The sequence below is a fragment of the Coturnix japonica genome, chromosome 2 (assembly GCF_001577835.2).
Source record: "Coturnix japonica isolate 7356 chromosome 2, Coturnix japonica 2.1, whole genome shotgun sequence".
In the NCBI taxonomy this organism is placed as follows: Eukaryota; Metazoa; Chordata; class Aves; order Galliformes; family Phasianidae; genus Coturnix; species Coturnix japonica.
In genome coordinates this window covers 73,922,131-73,940,051 of record NC_029517.1, presented here as the reverse complement: position 1 = coordinate 73,940,051, position 17,921 = coordinate 73,922,131, and the positions used below count along the sequence as shown (strand labels likewise).

General features: G+C 39.8%; 1 protein-coding gene across 3 annotated transcripts in view; it reads right to left on the bottom strand.

Moving 5' to 3' along the window:
* Positions 1-17,921, bottom strand: part of EGFR (epidermal growth factor receptor) — a 229,664-nt gene that overhangs the window by 34,452 nt on the left and 177,291 nt on the right. For all 3 annotated transcript variants that reach the window (XM_032442543.1, XM_015854890.2, XM_015854891.2), the window contains exons 2-8: positions 9,875-10,026; positions 8,164-8,350; positions 7,123-7,257; positions 5,082-5,150; positions 2,686-2,804; positions 1,390-1,531; positions 436-552 (exon numbers count right to left, since the gene is read on the bottom strand). In XM_032442543.1, coding sequence (XP_032298434.1) covers positions 436-552; positions 1,390-1,531; positions 2,686-2,804; positions 5,082-5,150; positions 7,123-7,257; positions 8,164-8,350; positions 9,875-9,955 — 850 coding nt within the window. In that variant the 5' untranslated portion in view covers positions 9,956-10,026. The remainder of the gene's footprint in view (positions 1-435; positions 553-1,389; positions 1,532-2,685; positions 2,805-5,081; positions 5,151-7,122; positions 7,258-8,163; positions 8,351-9,874; positions 10,027-17,921) is intronic.

Sequence of the window (17,921 nt, the reverse complement as noted above, 5' to 3'; positions counted from 1 at the left end):
GACAATTCTACCATTGTAAGTTCAGTTTCATAAATCTGCTTTTCAGATATCACCAAAAGAAAAACACTTCTCTCTTGCATAGCTGTGCAGTCCTGGTCCTAGCATCTCTGCATACACACTCTGACACATGCCCTTCTCTTGGTCCCATTTTCATTTTATTCCCATTGATGAGACACCGAGAAGGATAAATAAAAGAGGCTGATGTGTAGGATACACATTAAGTGCAGTTTATCTGTGTAAGTGTACTTGCAGCATATCCCTGCGGAAGCATGCTCTTCTACCATACTTCCTGAGAAAACAGCCTGTCAAAACTTCAAACTAGCAGTGGATGTGGGTATTGAATTTGCAATTTGAGGGCTAAATTCAGTTCATAACTCCATTGATGACATCATCAATCAACTAAAGCCTTACTGTTTCACACCATGATTTTTATACCTTTGCTGCATAGCCCATCACATTTTTTACACTTCCGAACACCGTTTTCTTCCACTTCATAAGTATCAGTATTGCATGAGCGAACACAGGAGCCGTGATCTGTCACCACATAGTTGTCTGGAAAAACAAGGATGACAGAGAACTGAAAAACAAGAGAGATGCACTGGGGGTGATAAAGGTACTTCAATACTAGGAAAAATAAGGTTTTTTGAACTTTGGCCATGCATGAAACATAGACATTAATTATTAATTTTCACATCCTTTGAATGTAGACAGACATACAGTGCTATTATAATTTTGTAATGGAGGAGGACGATCACAGAAGGGTAAAACAACACTGCGAGAGTCAGATTGCAGCAGTGTTGTTATCTGAATCAATACACAGCCCTTTTGAACCCTCACTTTCACACACCCTTCCAGGCTAAAGGCAACGATGAACCTCAGAAAGGGATAGCAGGTCTATATCTGAACCCTCTCTTACACTTGAGTCTTGTTTGTCTAAAAGACCATGGTCATGGAAAACCTTGAAAGAGAGAAAGCATCTGTAAAGGAAGCAATGATCACAGGACTTATCAAAGAGTGTTTAAACCAATGACTTTCTATCTGTACTAAATAAGAACCAGTTAAGAGTTGATACTGTATTAGTAATCCACAAGATTGATGCCTTCTCTGACCATTGAGTTGATGATTCTATTAAGATGCTTTTCTCTCCACTGAGAGAAAATCCTCAGAAGTCAAAATTTAACTACTAATAATCAGGGAAGTTGATGGATTCAGAAAGATTTTAGGGGCTGTTTGTCTTCATAAGCTATTCTCTGACTCTTGTCACCTGTTCTCAGATTCAAGAGGAACTGAAATGAATAAGAATGTGCTGGACTGTAATGTAGAGGGTGACATAGATCTCTTCTCACCCCCTTGAACCTTCTCTTCAGCTGCAAGCTGAAATGAACTTACGTGGACATTCCCTCACACAAGTGGCTCCAAAGCTGTATTTTCCCTCGGGGTTGACATCCATTTGATAGGTGGTGGGGTTATAGAGGACTAGCGGGGGACATGTGTCCTTGCAGGTAGCATCGTCCCGAAACTTGCGGCATGCCTGTAATCAAACAACAGCATCCATTATAAAGTTACAAGGTCTTTACACTAGCTGTTTAAAAACACTTCTGTTAGCTGTGCTGCTTCTCACTTAGCTCTAATGAGAACCCTGAGCATCAACGGGGCTGGTCCCTAGTGAAAGGTTGCTTGCTTCAGGTTGGGCAATCTAGTTTGATAAAAAAAAAAAAAAAAAAAAAAAAAAAGAAAAAGGAAAGAAAAAAAAAGAAAGAAAAGAAAAAAAAAAGAAGAGCAAATATTCTTGTTCTGAACAAGAATACTTGGCACTCTGAAGAAGAGCTGCTGGGATTCATGTGGGAACACAGGCAAATCTGCATGCCTGAGATGAAATTTTCCCTACCAGCAGTAACCATATCAAGACAAACAGTATTTTTCTTGGCCAGCTACTTTTTAATAAACTCAATCAAATCAAGTTCTTTCCTGCCAATTACTGACTTTTGTGGCTGAATATTAAAAGGAAGCCATTCTATTTTGCTGCAGGCAACAAACAATTTATCAGCTCTTTATGAAGGATAAGTTGGTTCTTCCAACCCAATCCAGCATTAAATTAATAGTCATTCCCTTTTCCCCTTTATTTGTTTCTGGTTTTCCAGATGAGACAGAATAACTCTTCCTTATAAGCCAGTAAAAGCATCCTAGCTATGCAGTTTCTAAGGGTGACCAGAATATAGGTAAAAGCAACAAAACACAGACTGGACAGTTGCTGTGGGAATTATTGAGCATCACTTAATTCAGAATTAAATTTAGTGCAAAGCCAGGGAGAAGTTAAAAACACAGCATGTTTGCTGTGTGGTCACACCCCTGGAAACTCTTGTAGAAAAGCAACAACATGTTTTATTCCTAAAAAAGCTGGATTTGCCCTTTTCCCCTCCATGGCACCAGGGTCCCTCAAAGTTCCTAGCACTGAGAATCAGACAGGAAACTTTGTTACTAAAGACCAGTAAAGAGTGTTGCAAGGTTTGTGTCCTCTTCCCTGCCTGTTGCAGTGAAGGCTTACTCTCTCATTCCAACTGGACATCCTATGGGTCAGTATCTCTCAGAAGCTCCCTGAGATGGAAGAAGGTTGCAGGACATTCAGCTGCCTGCCTGCTCCTCTGTTTCAGACTTTAAGCACTGATGAAGCTGCAGCATCCTTACCAGGCAGTCACTCTCCCGAGGTCCCGTGCACCCTGCAGCGCACTGGTTGTGGCAGCAGTCACTGGGCACCTTTCCTCTGCACCGGCCAGAGCATTGCTGGGCACAGATGACTTTTGTTACTGAAAGGAAAAAATAAATAAAAAAAAAAAAAAATAGAACAGAAATGAAGAATGTTTAGGCTAAAAAATGAGATCGGTAAATATGGAAAAACCATCTGATGCAGTATCTGTTCTAGAGTTTCCTCATGTTCTGCCCACATATCAGGCAAAAGCTAGGAAGGGAGAGAGCTGGTGTGGGTGGTGGCAAAAAGAGGATGTATTCAGCTCTTGTGGGGTGCAAAGCACTGTGGTCCAGTCCAGCAAATTATGTCCTGCTTAGAAAGAGCATCCAGGCCCCTTTGGCATCAATGTCTGAATCAAGAATAACTCCATGGAGTCATGCAACCTTCAGCTTGGCTCTGCTTTATTGAGGTAACCTGTTACTACTGGAGCTAGCTGTAGGAAAAACAACAGGACCAGAGAACTGCCTGAACTCTGGGCTATGGTGGGAAATTATGTATCATTGGTGTGGTCTTAGGATTCCTTTGACGACTAAAAATATTTTTGAAATTTGCAGAGAGAGGGGACATTCACTCCATAAATTGATCTCATATGCGTACAGTATTATTTTTTTTAAGCTTAGACTCTTTGGCCAAATTTTATCTTCATTACTCAACTTCCTCAGGGTTTACACCAATGTAACTCAAAGGAAAAGCTAATCCTGGGTCAGACTGTAACAGGAGAGGAAAAACTGCAATATTTTTTTAGATCCAGGAAATCACCTCAATTTGAATACCAAAGCAGATACAGTAGCAATCAGAAAAAATAATTTTAAAAATCACAAGACCACAATATGCAGAAATTAATAGATAGTGTATGTTTATACCATGGCCAAAGCTGGTCTGTTTTTTTCTCTACAATAAAATCACTGATCAACAGAATCGGGCAATAGGTGACTGAGTCCCCAACAGAGAAAGAGGTGGATTGCTTGCGTGCTTCACTATAGCACCCTGAGCACCTGTACAGTGCAGTAACTGCTACCAGCTTTCCAGATGGGCAGAAATGAGTTACAGTGTCACCAGGAAGTCCTATAAGTCAAAAACAGATGGTTGTTAACTCACAGAGAGTTATCAGAAAATGAAACCTAATACAGGTACACAACCATGACTTTCTTTTTTTTAAAAAATTTTATTTTTTTATTTTTATTTTTCCTAAACCACACTATATTTTTCCATTATACACTTTGGAATCCAAGCTGTATTATTCCATTTTTCTTATATCTTGTAAGCAACATATTGTCTTTTCAAGGAAACATGTAATTTCCACAGTACATATTAGCTTCTCTGACAGCAGCTCCTCTGTTTAAACAGAAACAAGGGATAAAAAGGTACATTGTTCAACATGAACAGCATTTTGATAAAACTTTTTTGTAAGCATCAGCATAGGAGTAAAACAGCTCATCACTTTGATAGCTATTGACAGAAGCTTCCTGCTTCTCAGATGGGAGAAAGTCAGAGAAGTCAGATAATGCAAGAAACTGTTGCATACAGATGATAAAGATGGGGGAGATGTTGCATATTGGGTAGGTGGTGCCTGCGTGCACCTGGGGTGGAGTCAGGGAGGTCACGAGGGTCTGCCAGGGGTGGTGACCTGTACCACTATATAGGGTTTGTTGCAAGGCATTAAACTTGTACTTTTGGCGTTACGCACTGTGTGTGTGTCCCGTCTGTTCCCCGTGCACAGAGGCACAGTGCAGTCACTAGGCAACCTTGATTTGTCACCGGATTGGGAGTTGCAGAAACAGTTGCAGACTATTTGCTCTGGAGAAAACACAGCATCTTCCAGGAAATCCAGACCCAAGTGAAACCATCTAAAGAACTTCCCTACTCTGCCCAAAAGGAGCAGAGTTGTGGATTCCTCATTATTGGAATTGTTCAAAGTAGAGCTGGATAGCACTTTGAGCAACCTGATTGGGTTTAAGTAAGTTGTCCCTGCCCAGGGCAGAGGGTTTTGACCAGATGACCTTGAATGATCCCTTCAATCCAAATCATTCTGTTATTCAATGATCCTTGTGACTGAGTTTTTTTCAGAGCGGAAGCCCATATTTGCACATGTGTGATGTAGACTTGTTTCAGAGTGACTACCACTTATCATGCCTATTAAGACTGAGGAGAAGCAAGACTAGTAGTGTGCTTTGAGAAGTATGAGCATAGGAAGACGAAGAAAGGACAAGTGTAAAACACATGCTGTTAGTGCGCAATTGGCAAATTATTCAATTGATAAATTATTCAGTAGACAGTAGATTATTATGTCAGATTGTAGCACTCAAGATGATTCCTAATTAATCTGCACACTTACAAGTCTGGCAGTTCTGTTCACCAGCACCCCAGCAGTGGTCTTCTGTGCAGTTTGGATGGCATTTTGGACCTAAAACATAAGAGTGGAGTACTATAAAAATATTTGCTGTTTAAAACCTTGATGACAACATCATATGTGTCACAGGAAACAAAACCTTGAACCTTCATTCTCAATAAAGCATGGGAGGAAGCATACGTATACTGTTGCTCAGAAATTCTGAGAGCTGGAACTTAAATCTTTATCTGTTGTTCACAGCTGGTTTCCTATGTACAGTACTCAGCATCTCACAGCAAGTGAATGCAATACTCTGCTGTTCTGACAGACAAAAGAGGAGTATTTTTCCCAGGAACAGGTATTTCAACAACCGTCCTTCTGGCTCTCAGGCTTGGATTTGCATAAAACTGCAAGTCACTACTGGTCTGCATTTGGGCATGAGTCAGATGCTTGCTGCAGGCCACGTGGAAATTAATGTTTCTGAACAACGTTTCCAAGAAGAAAACAAAACCAACTGGATTCACAGGTAACTGCCAGCTACAAAACAATCTGACATGTCTGAACCATGCTCTCCTCCTGCTCTCAACCAAAAACATCCCTCAGCACAGGTCTGTGAAGCAGTAACTGGAGAGGCTCTGGGATGGATGCACACCCTGCATGACCTTCAATGTTCAGCACTGGGTTATTGTTGCTAAGAATCCATTTCTTATCTGCCCTTCTCCCTCTTCCTGCTGTGTGTACTCTTTCTTTTATTTTTATTTTTTCCCTTTCAGTGACAAGTAATGTCCCAGAGAAATAACTTATTTTAGATTACAGGACCATTATTACCATTAAAACTGTAAATGACCATATCAACAGTTTAATCTGGAATTTACTACATTTAAGAGACATTATATTAGAGTAATTTCTCCTGCTAGTAGCATGTGATCCTCCCCCCTGCTCACTGCCCATCACATAGCTGAACAAATGTCAGTACTTGTTTTGCTCTGGGACTGAAGAACTATGTTTTTTTTTGAAGTTAGAAAGTTAAAGGTTAACTTTTCCATGATATTCAGAGCCAGGATCCTGTGCTGACTTGTACTGTTTGCAGAATGCTAGGTTACGTTTGGACTCCGCAGCAAATATATCAACACAGAAGTTGTTGATTACGCAACTGGAATATAAAGAAAGTATGTTTCCTGCCAGTTTACAGTGCCAGAAATGAAATGCTCAATAGTGAAAATAAACTCCTTTCCCTGAAGTAACTGGGGATTTCACAAGAACTCACAAGGCTCAAGGATCCAGACTCTTCCCAGTGACATCCAGTGATAGGACAAGGGGCAATGGATGCAAGCCGGAACACAGGAGGTTCCACATAAATACGAGAAAAATCTTTACAGTGAGGGTGACAGAGAGGTTGTGGGGTACCCTTCCCTGGAGACATTCAAAACCCACCTGGACACGTTTCTATGTGATCTGATCTAGGTGTTCCCGATCCAATAGAGGGATTGGATTTGATAACTTTCAAGATCCCTTCCAATCCCTGATATTATGTGATGCCATGGTTAGTCTGAGCCTACCTTAGGCATATACCACACAAACTTTTAAACATGTGTTTATCTTCTTGCTGATTTAAGCATCAGATTTATTTACCTCTTATCATAACATTTTCAAGGATTATTCATGCATCCCAAAACATAGGAGTTTTTACAGCATTCTTGATAGAAAATTATGCCTTATTGCAAAAATGTGAAGGTGCCTGTATGGCTGCTTTAAATTTAAAGAATGCTGGAAAACATGCAAGTGCATATTATTCTGAGTTGTGTGGCTATCTTTGAAGAAAAGCATTCATAAGGTACTGCATGAAATCAATAAAAACTTCTTTGAGCTAGGCATGACAAAACATTAAATCTCATATCAGTGATGAAGAATTGAATGGACTTCCTTCAGAACAGGGTTTGATGGCCCAGTGTATTGGTGGATATGAAAACCAAAGCTGTAAGTTTGGTTGCTGGCTCTTCTCTCTGAAATGAGGAAGCTCATAGCATTTTGGTAAATTAATACTTACAAGAAGAAAGATTGCTTGCAAAGTCAAGAACTGTGAGAGGCTTCCTGCTTGTATCAATGATGTCATTCCACAGAACAGTGTCCATGTTGCACAGTTTGGGGTTGTTGCTGATTTTAACACCTCCATTGAGAATTTCTGCCATGGAAAGAAAAACAACAGTGAGTGAAGCACTCTTCTTAAGTCTTCCCCCTCTCTCCCTCTCTGATTTAAAGAACAGGAAACAAAACTCAGACTTTTTCATTTCAGTCACACTATGCTGACAACCTGCACAGCACAGACACACTTGAAGTGCAACTAACCCCAGGCTCAGACTGACAGGTTCTGGAGGATCACCTGCTGTTGGATGCCATTGAGAAGCCACTACACATGGCTTTCCACCCAGTGCCACATCCAGAGGCTGCTGCCTATGGCTGACATAGCAGAAGGTAATGTGTTTTTACCTGCTTCAGCTCATGATTCAGTCTCCTCAAGCAAATACTTCTTTTCAATGTGTGCTGCAACAAAGTCTGTACTAAACCAGTGTGGCAGAAGACTTGGCATGTGGCCTGTTCTGCTGCCCCTGCTACAGTGGTCATGATCTCTGACAGAGGGTGAGTTAGGCATCTATAAACACTGATGGTTTGCACAGCCTGACCCATCAGTCAGAGAATGCGTGAGACCCTAACTGCAGCTCTTCACGTGCCACCAACTCCCACTGGGAATTAACAGAAAACAGTAAATTACACACATTGGAATAAAATAAAAATAAAAATAAAACCAATATTAAGAATTGGATAATTTTTTTTCCATTTTGGGGATACAAATAAATTCCAGCACCCTGTTGATGCTTTGGACTTCATGTCCTTTTGTAATGGCAAATTATGAACTTTCTTCATGTTTTGAAAAAGGATGTATAGCAGGAAAGTGAGTAGAAAACTGGGACACTACATTCAGTTTTTAAAACATTGACTTTGAGAGAAGATCTTCAATCTGGACTTGATGCCAATAATTTAATGGTTTAAGTTTACTTATGGGTGCCTCCACCTCTTGTCCTGGTCTCACCTGATAGCCGTTTCATTGGTAGCTCTCGAAGTCCCTGGGTTTTATTCATGTGGTAATTGGATAAGACTGCTAGGGCGAAAGAGTTGTCATAAAGCACATTCCCTCGGATAATCTGGAGGTTTTCTAAGGGAATGACGTCCACCATGTTAAGTGCAATGAGCACATAGCCTGCAACCTCCTGTATGGTCTGAGAGGAGAAACAAGTCACTTAATCCACAGCATTTATAAACCATCTTTGATCCTCTTGACAAGGTTACTTTCCTTCTCCCACTCCCCCTATTCAATATTTGAATTTTAATGAACAAAAAACCATTTAGTCTCACAAAAACTAAATAAACTGGAGAACTAGAAGAGACTATTTGAAGAACAGAGGCAAGGAAATGTGTCTTCATGTTTGTATTTTACATCTGATTGACTTTGCAAAGCAGGTATAAAATGACCATAAGAGTAGCTACTAGGTGGTCACTACCTGTATCCTGTTCCTAAGCAAGGGCAAATGGGGATTCTTAGGGGATGCAGAAGAACAGGGCAAGCACGTATGATATGCTAACTGCGTATGATGCTTTCTCTGAATATTTATCCTACCTTCAATCATTTGCAGCAGACACTTCACCTGATTAAGGATTTGTTTACTATGCCTCTTTCCTAACCAGCACTCCAGTGCACAATAAAGGGGAGGATCAGGCAATTACTTCTCAAGCAATAAATATTTACAGGACAACAGACAAGTGAGGCACTAACCATGGTTGTAAGTTAATTCCTGTCTCAATTACTGTGAAATGTGTGCATTTCTATCTCCTTAAAAAAAAATCCCTGTAAATGAAAAAGCCCTCAGGCTACTTCATAGGATATTCTTCTCTTCTATGAAGTCTATCAGTAAGTTTTCAGAAGACTGGTTATGTTGCTGGAGACACTGATCTTCATGGTCAAGTAGTGCTTGGAAAGAAAAATGGCAATACCATCATATTTATAACCTGTATGTCATAAAAAACTATTTCCAGATGTTCTTGCTTGCTATTGCAGTGTTTTTTCCTTTCTTTATTCTCTGAGGAGGAAAGCTCATGAAAATTCCTCTGAGTTCAGATGACTGACCTGCTTATTCAGATCTACCATAGCAGAGTTCTTGGTACCAAATACACATTTTTCTTGTAAAGAATGCATTTTCTCCTCCTGCCTCTTTCTTTGTAAACCTCCTAATCTGACGTACCAGGGATACCAAAAGCAAAGCACTTAAAACTTCTTTGAAAACATATATGCTAATGTGCTGCACTCACCATCACGTATGGAAATGGATCACAGATTGCAGAGAAGGGTAACAGCCTCCACACTTCAAAATCTGTGATCAGTGATTGCCACTCACTTTGCCATTTGCTTTGCCCAATCATATAACAAAGCCTTTTGCCCTCCCAGAGGGACATGATGGGTAAGCATGTGATAGTTTTTTAAAAGTACGAACCCATCTGCATGGCAACCAAAATAGACTGGGTTAACACCTGAGAAGCTATTTCTCAAAGTAAATGATTTTGTGTAATTGGGCTGAGCATAACCTGCAGCCTACAGGCAAACTGCAACTATGATTTGCAATACCTCTGACAATTACTATGTCTTTGGAACACTACAGCATTTTATAGCTAGCTAGCTGATACTTTGCACTCCAAAATGCAGTAAGATTCCATTAGCAGGATAAGCCATGTTGGTCAAAACCACTAACCTTAAGGAAGGTGAGATCACGATTATGCTCCACATAGGTAATCTCCAGATTACTCAGTACCACTTCACAGTTGTTGTACATTCTCTGCAGGCTGGTGAAATGGTCTTCCACATGCCCCAGCTGGGTCAACTTGTTATTTGTCCCTTGACAAACTGTGGAAGAAAGAAGAATGCTTCATGAAGGAAACCAAGAACAACTACAGAGAGCTGAACAACTCCAAAACCTGTTGCCCATCTAGTTTTTACAAGAATCACCATAACTGAAGCATCAGCATGATAAAAAGCACAGATGCCTCCACTGTGCGTGAACCTAACAGCAACAGCACTGGGAGCATACAACATTTCCTAGGCAAACAGATGTACCAGCATTATAAACAAGCAAGCCCCAGAAACTCTGCATTCGTCTGCCTAACATTAAAACATCTCTATGTTATTGCAGTACAGAGGAAGGGAGAATAATACGTAAAGAAATTCTATAAAAGAATTCAAAACACCTTTCAGGTAGAAAACTTCAAGCCAACTTGGCTCTTGGGTGGGATCAAAAGAAGGCCCTCGTCTCTCATCTGACATTCATCTCGTAATGTATGTCAGGCCTGATTTCAAGAAATTATGCCTTCACAGAGCCATAAATTTGAGAAACACCAGTTACAAACTGCAGCACCACTGTATGGAGTGACGTAAAGCAAATAACAAATGTAGTTCACAGAGCTGGATACAAATTTCAGAGGGAAGACACCTGTTGAAGATTTACCAAACAACTGATGTTTCCCTAGTAGGAAAAATAACTTAATAATCAATGATAAATACGTATTTATCTACTGCCAAAACCATTCACTGAACACGTTACTTCTCAGTGCAGTCATCACCATTAAGGAGCTATAGTGACAACAAAATACTCTTCATCTGTGTTTGAAACAGGTCATTCACTGATATTCCTGAGTTTTTTCTCATTATACATCTACATAAGCATTACTGTATTTGTGATCACAGTGGTAACTATACATGGGAGCAGCTTAACAGGGACTGTCATTATACCACTTAGGTGAGAATCAAGCGTAGAAAGTGGCCCTATACATATGTGCCACAAATTTCTGTAATGGATGAGAATTTCCTAGGCAGGATTTTCTGCTCCAGTTTCAAAGTTAACAGTTTAAATGTGTTCATGTTTAAAATATGCATTTGAGTTCTTTTGCACATGGGGACCACAGATTATTTGCCAGCAACGCAGGGGAGGTCTTATTCTGTGGCATGATCATGCTTTGAGTGTATAAAGTAAGAAAAATTCTTGCATACTGGTCTGCAGTGCAAAATGTGTTGCTGTTGGGGATGAGAGTGAAGAGGTCTTGCACTGTCTGGAAAAGTCAGAGTCCTACCAGACTTCTGGAATTTTAGGCAATGTTATTGTTCAGCTAAGATAAAAGCAGAGATTAGGGAAGAACACAAAACTCAAGACAGGTTCTATACAGAAGCTGCAGATTTTACACTACAGCTTGAATGGAAAGATGTGTGGAAAGAGCATCCCTCTATGGCCTTGTCTTCCAGGCTCATGCCTACCATCAGCCCTATGCAGCTGTGGAACCAGAGACAATCAGGTCACCAAAATGACACCCAGGGAAATAGCATGCCTGCAGATCTATTCACTTGGGATCAAAGAAGAGCTGGAGCTCTGAAGTTGGCTCAATTGACCCAACAAGCACAGCCTTTTTCACTGCTTTCTAGCTCAGGGCTGATGCAGCAGGCTGAGGGCACTGTTCCTCACATGCTTCTCCCTCACATGGGACCACTTACTGAATCATGCCAAAGAGTTGATCCAAGCCCCTAATAATGCAGAACAACAAATAAGTAAATGGAATGAGGGTTTTTTTAGCTCAAGAAAGCTTGACAGTTTGGGTTGCTGTGGTGTTCCATGTACATGTGTTGAAAACCACTCTCACAAGGAGAGGGAGAGGGCAGGAATACATAGCCAGCTGAAAGACCTTCCCAGCCTGTGAAGTCATAGAAAGAAAACTAGACATAGCAAGCTCTGAAGAGACTTTAGATTAGTCCACCAGGACTTACTGTCTTCCCCTGTCCTATGATAACAGACAACTTGGATGGTTTTCTACCAAATGTGTCTTAAACCATATGCAAAATACATTCCCTCCACCAGGCATATCATGTTCTTTATGCAGTAAACAGAAGATACAGGACAAACACCGTGTGCCCCAGTGGCGCAGTGGTTAAAGACGCCGCCTTGCAACACTGGGGCCCGGAGTTCGAATCCCCCCTGTGGCGCAAGTGGTAGAAGTGCCGCTCTGCTACACAGAGGCTCGAATTCCGGGGGCTGGACTCGATGATCTCTAAGGTCCCTTCCAACCCGCACGAAACTATGAAACTATGAAACACTTGTTAAGATCTGGGGAACAAAGGTAAATAATTTGCTTCTCTTAAGATTTCAACAGTATATGGCCAGCAGCATTCTGACCACCCCACAGCAGCTTTCCTCATAATTTGCATAATTTGCTTGCTCAAATACTTATAGAGCCAAACACTTATTTGCCATGAAGATCTAAGTTCATAAAAAAGTTAACTTAGTTAAAGTAATAACCTACCAAATGAGAACCAGGGCCATAAGTAGTATAAGATGAGCAAGTTGAACAGAAGAACCTAAATCCATGGAATACTGTTACTGAACTTGGGCTAAGGTACAGCATAAAATTTCCCAAATAAAAGCTCTTAAAAGAAAAGAGAATGACTTGCTTACATGTGATAAATTATGCTATTCCTACAATTTCTCTAATCATGAAAACTGTGTTCTAAAAAGATACATGCTATAATTATCTGGATATAATACTGGCATGAACACTGATCTGGACATAGGGAAAAAACAAACAAACAAACAACACAACAAACTGCAGATAAGAATCTTCAGAAATAGGCAATGCAGACTGAGATTGCACATATCAGGTTAAAATAGCAGGTCATTTTGTCTAGCCTATGCAAAATATCTGCACTGGTCACACAAGCAATAGAGGCAGTCTGGCACAGACAGTATAGTACTGGCCTGCCTTAACAGGGTTCAAAGTTCAGCATGCATGTATGAGTGGATGGAGGAATTATATTATGATTTAACCTCTGTTAAGCTTGATCTATTTACCCTCCACAGATTTTGATGCCAGCTACATTTATTATACACTTTAGTTTCAGTGAGTAACAGAGGATATTATCCAGTGTAAGGAGTCTATAGAGGGAATGGATTCTTCCACAGTACTGCTGAATAGTGTGGTAGCGTGCTCCACATAGTAAATCCCCAATGAGGACATTAGACATGGCTCCAGCACATTTTAGATAAAAGTAAGAATTAAGAAAAGGTTGAGAAGTTTTCTGATAGAAATTCAGAGTGAGATTGTTCCCAGGCAGTAGAAAAACTGAGATCCAGATCTGAAAAGTGGGCTGATCTATAAAAAAAGGAAAGTTTTGCTCTGATCTGCTTCGTTACTGTAACAAAAATATAGCCAGCATGGAAATGTTGCTGCAGGACAGCACTGTGGGACACCAGAGAGAAAATTCATTTCTATGGGATGTTATTCTTCACACATGTACTGGACTCCCTCAGTGTCAGTGTAGTGTCAGTGTTGAGTCATTTACAGTATTACCTCAACAGATGGCCTGAAAGTAATGCTTGCTACCTCCTCAATCTCAAACTGAGCTGCAAAGTAGCATTTCTAGGTGATGGAACCTCTGCAACCATTTGATTCTTCATCTTCTGAGACTATTGGGAAGGTCATTGGTTTCTGCTGAGTTTATTGCTGTACAAACAACTAGGGTGAAATGAAAGCATTTCCTAAATTACATTTTACCCATAGGCAATTTTAGGGGAACAGAATGCACCTGTCCCTCTGCAATGCTAAGTGACTATATCCTCCCAAATTCATTCAATCTCAAATTAAATAAGCTGGTCCCTACAGTGATTGCCCCAATATAAGTGAAATGTTTTCATCTTCTCAGAAAATCTCTGATTACTGAAGTGCCAATCTTGTCACACATGTTTGTCTCTAGAGAATGCTTTGAAACCAAATTATCATCAATCCCCAAATCATCAGCTGTTTCTGTTCATGTTTTGCTTGAATTACTCTGACACACACACTGAAATAATAAGGCAATTTCAGAGATACACAAGTCCATTTCCATGCTTCATACATCACTGATAGCTTTACTCTATTTGACATAATAAATGCAATGGTTTTTTCTGCATCTTTTCCAGCCACTAATGATAATGCAAACCAGCAGAAAATAGATTTTTTGCTTAACCTGCTAGAATATTTATAGTAAATCCTTTCTTCTCATTCACTTGCAAGTTCATTTTCTAGTCATTATTTTGGCATTTCTTGGGAGTACCTTGCAGAGCTCTTCAGAGGCCATGGAGAAAAATTACTCTTGGTCTTCTAACATCAGTGATGCCCAATACTAATTCACCTCAACCAGAGTGTGGAGAAGAAAACATTTGAAGTGAACTGAAATATTTGGTAAGAAATACTGATCAACATGCTTACGTATGGGCAATCACTGATAGGAATGGTTTTGTGTTGATATATTTGCCCCTCACAAGAGCTTCCACTGACTTTCACCTGTTAGAACTTGATGATCTTTGAGGTCTCCTTCAACTCAAGCAGTTCTATTGGCCCTTACTATTTAAATGAGGACCCCCTTGTGTATTCAGACAAAAATCTGGACAGGTCTTGTGTGTTAGGCTTTTTTATTAACCAACCCCAAAGCTCTCCCTTACAGCTATTGAACAGCTCCCCAGAGGCCCTCCAGATAGTTGTGGAAACCTGGGATGTGCAGAGCTAGCACTGTTAAATAATTGAGATAACAGCATTTAAGATTACGAGGAAGAACAAGAGCAGACAGCATATTTGTCATGATGAATAACTACTTCTGATAAAATATTTTCTGTAAAGAAAACAGGGATGAAATGTTAAAGACGCGAGGAAGAAAGAGATATTTTGTTATATGTGACTTTATATATAGTAATACTTCACATATTCCTTAACTTTAGAAAAGATGTGATGGAGGACTTCCTGTATTACTGAGTTTTGAATGTATTTTTTCATACTGAGTAAGAAATGGGGGTAGAAAGACTACATGACCCCAAAAGAAAAAGCTGCTGTAACATGCTTTGAAAAGTTACAAAATGGAAAGGAAAGAAAAAGCTAGTGAGATGCTGCTCAGATGCTGGCAGATATGCAACAGCTAAAAAGATCAGCTAATGTCAGCATCACTTGGGCACTGGAAATGCCGCCACAGAAGATAATCATTCTAGCACGCACTCAAATATGGTAATTTGAAAAATCTTGAAAAACAGACATGTGGCTGTTTTGTCCCTACTCAAAAAGAGTGATTTAGAGTAGTGCAGTTACTGAGATTTTAGGCACATTGGGAAAAAGCAATGACAATAGCTCTTAAAAATAGTTAGGTGGAAACTAATTACAAAAGTGACCCAAAACTAGTGCTGCTAGGAACAAGAATATGCTTTAAAAGAAAACTTTTCTAGATGGCCTCTTCTTTCTATTTACTAAAGTAACTTTTCCAGCTAAATCTAATTTAAAGTTTACCCTGCTCCGGTTAGGAGTGGAGATCTGGCCTTTGGTGGCAAAAGTCACATCCTAAAATTTTAGTCACAGAGGCGGTTTGACAGCTGGATGACCTGATTGCTTGCAAGTGTCTTCATCTGAAAGAATAGGTAATGATATAAAAATCATCTTGTTCCTCAGTAAAGATATCTCCAAAATAAGAGTATTTCTAGCATTTCTAACATATTATTTAGTAAGCCTCTGCACTAGAAGGCTCTCCAGTCCCAGTAAAGCAACTTCCAGCAGCATTGCAAATGCCCATCCTGGCTTCAATCTTTCTCTAAGATGGGTTCCCCACACTGATAAGCTGTGCTGTCCACCTAGTACTCAGCTTGTGTATGGGTTTTGGTTTATTGGAAGTACAATTACTAATGAACTCAATAATGAGCTATTGCTATAATAGCAAGAAACATACGATAACAAGGAAACTTCAAATATATCAACTACTGTGCAAACACATATGCAGAAATGATAATACTTTGTAACTTTTATACACCAATGATTAAATCTCGTACAGAAAGGCACACAGCTCCCCTATTCATCCCTCAGTGCTCTTAGGAGAAACTCAAAGCCACACTTAACATGTTATTTAAAGTCAACTTTGGATGCAAAGTTCCCACACAGAAGTTTCTCTGTGTGAACTTGGCAGAGCATGGTGGTGATCTTACAGCTCCCGACTTAGAGTGGAATAATTGAATGTTTATGCTTGAAGATACAAAATTCTTCAAGTTGAAGCATGTCTTACGCAGCATACTGCATGGCAAAGCAACACCAAGCAGTGCAAAGAGCAATGAAATTTTAGAAACAACTTGAAGGAAATCAAGGGGAAAAGGCAGTGTTGATGGTGCATTTGGTAATGGCAGATGCAAGTATTTCTGGGAGACTGTCCAATAGGAAGTACTGTCTGCACATCAAATCTCACTGTGTTTCTTTATGCTGTATCAAACCCACATACTAACAAAAGTAAGTTCATTCAGTACTGCAAAACAACCCTAGTGTGAATACAAGGAGGAGGCCCTGAGTCCTCCTATTGCTTTCCCCACAGATAAGCCAATCAGGTAGAACAGCTCCTAGCTAATAGCCCTTCTGCTCTTCAGTTTTGCTGCAAATGTTCCAAAATGTCTATGTAAAGACCAGCACCAAGTGGCCAGAAGACCTACAACCCTTTAATCCTGAGTGATATGCATGGCAGGAGTGTGGCATTTCGAGATTTACATCAGGATATACCAGGAAACAAGAAGATGACAACAGATAGACAAGTTTGAGCCTTATCTTCTGAAAAAATGCATTCTTTGTCATTTGTTCTGGCAACATCTACAGAGCAGCAGGATTTTATAGCACAATAAATAGAAAATACACCCATGAAAATGTGAGACCAGTGACTAGTTACATCAGAACTGAATTCTTTAAAACAGTTAAATGAGTTAAAAATGAGTTAAAACTTGGGGAACAAAATTTAAAACATGAAATGGTGCTGAGAACATTTTACCATGCTGGGTTTCTTAAGATACTCTACAATTAAATATGTCCATTTGGACTTTCCAATGAAAAGAAAACAAGTGTTTTTCTTGATTTATGTTAAATTGAGCCTTATGTTGTAACAAATTTTAGTCTTTACATATATAGTTCTGAATCTCTTCAGGCTTTGATTCTGTGTGAGTACTAAAATGTAAACTCAGAAAGGGCAAGAGAAAACTATCACATCTGATTCCAAGTAGAAGTCTAACACTTTGCTACCACATGCAAGTGCAACATATTCTCAATTTTTAACCCACAAATATATGTATATAAATGCATACATGTATAATCTCTAGAGTCTGCAATACATATGGGGCACAAGAGCAACCATGCAGGTTTTATTTGCCACCTTGAGCCATGCATGCTCGCACTCCATGGTAACAACATTCACCCCCATCCACAACCCTTTGGTGGATACCAAAGTCATGGCAAATGCTGCCAGCAGCTACAGTGGATGGTGAATCCAGCCTCTGGGGCTGCATTGCTCAGTCAGAACGCAATGCTTGCTCTGAAGCTGATCTGTAGAAAGTAACTCTTTGCAAATTTCAGCCTCACGCTGATTCAAACAGGAAAGCTACAGAAAGAGGGAGTTATGCTCCCAAAATTCCCAGAAGACATCTTGTCCCTTATCAATGTAATCGCTTTCTTGAGTGAGGCTAAAACAAGACAGGACCAAGATAAACAGTATCTGCTGCTTTAAACAGTAAAGGTACTGTTGTTATCTGTACTAACAGAGCAAACAGGCTCTGTCAAATACCTAAGAAAAATAAGTAAAAGCTGATAAATTTAAAAGGTTGTGTTCATGGGAATGAACATTACAGTTAACACTTACATTAAGGTTTCCAGTAGAAATCTGGATATTTGCACATGCTGACAGGTAAGCAAGTTAAAAAACTCCAATAATATTTAAGTTTAAAG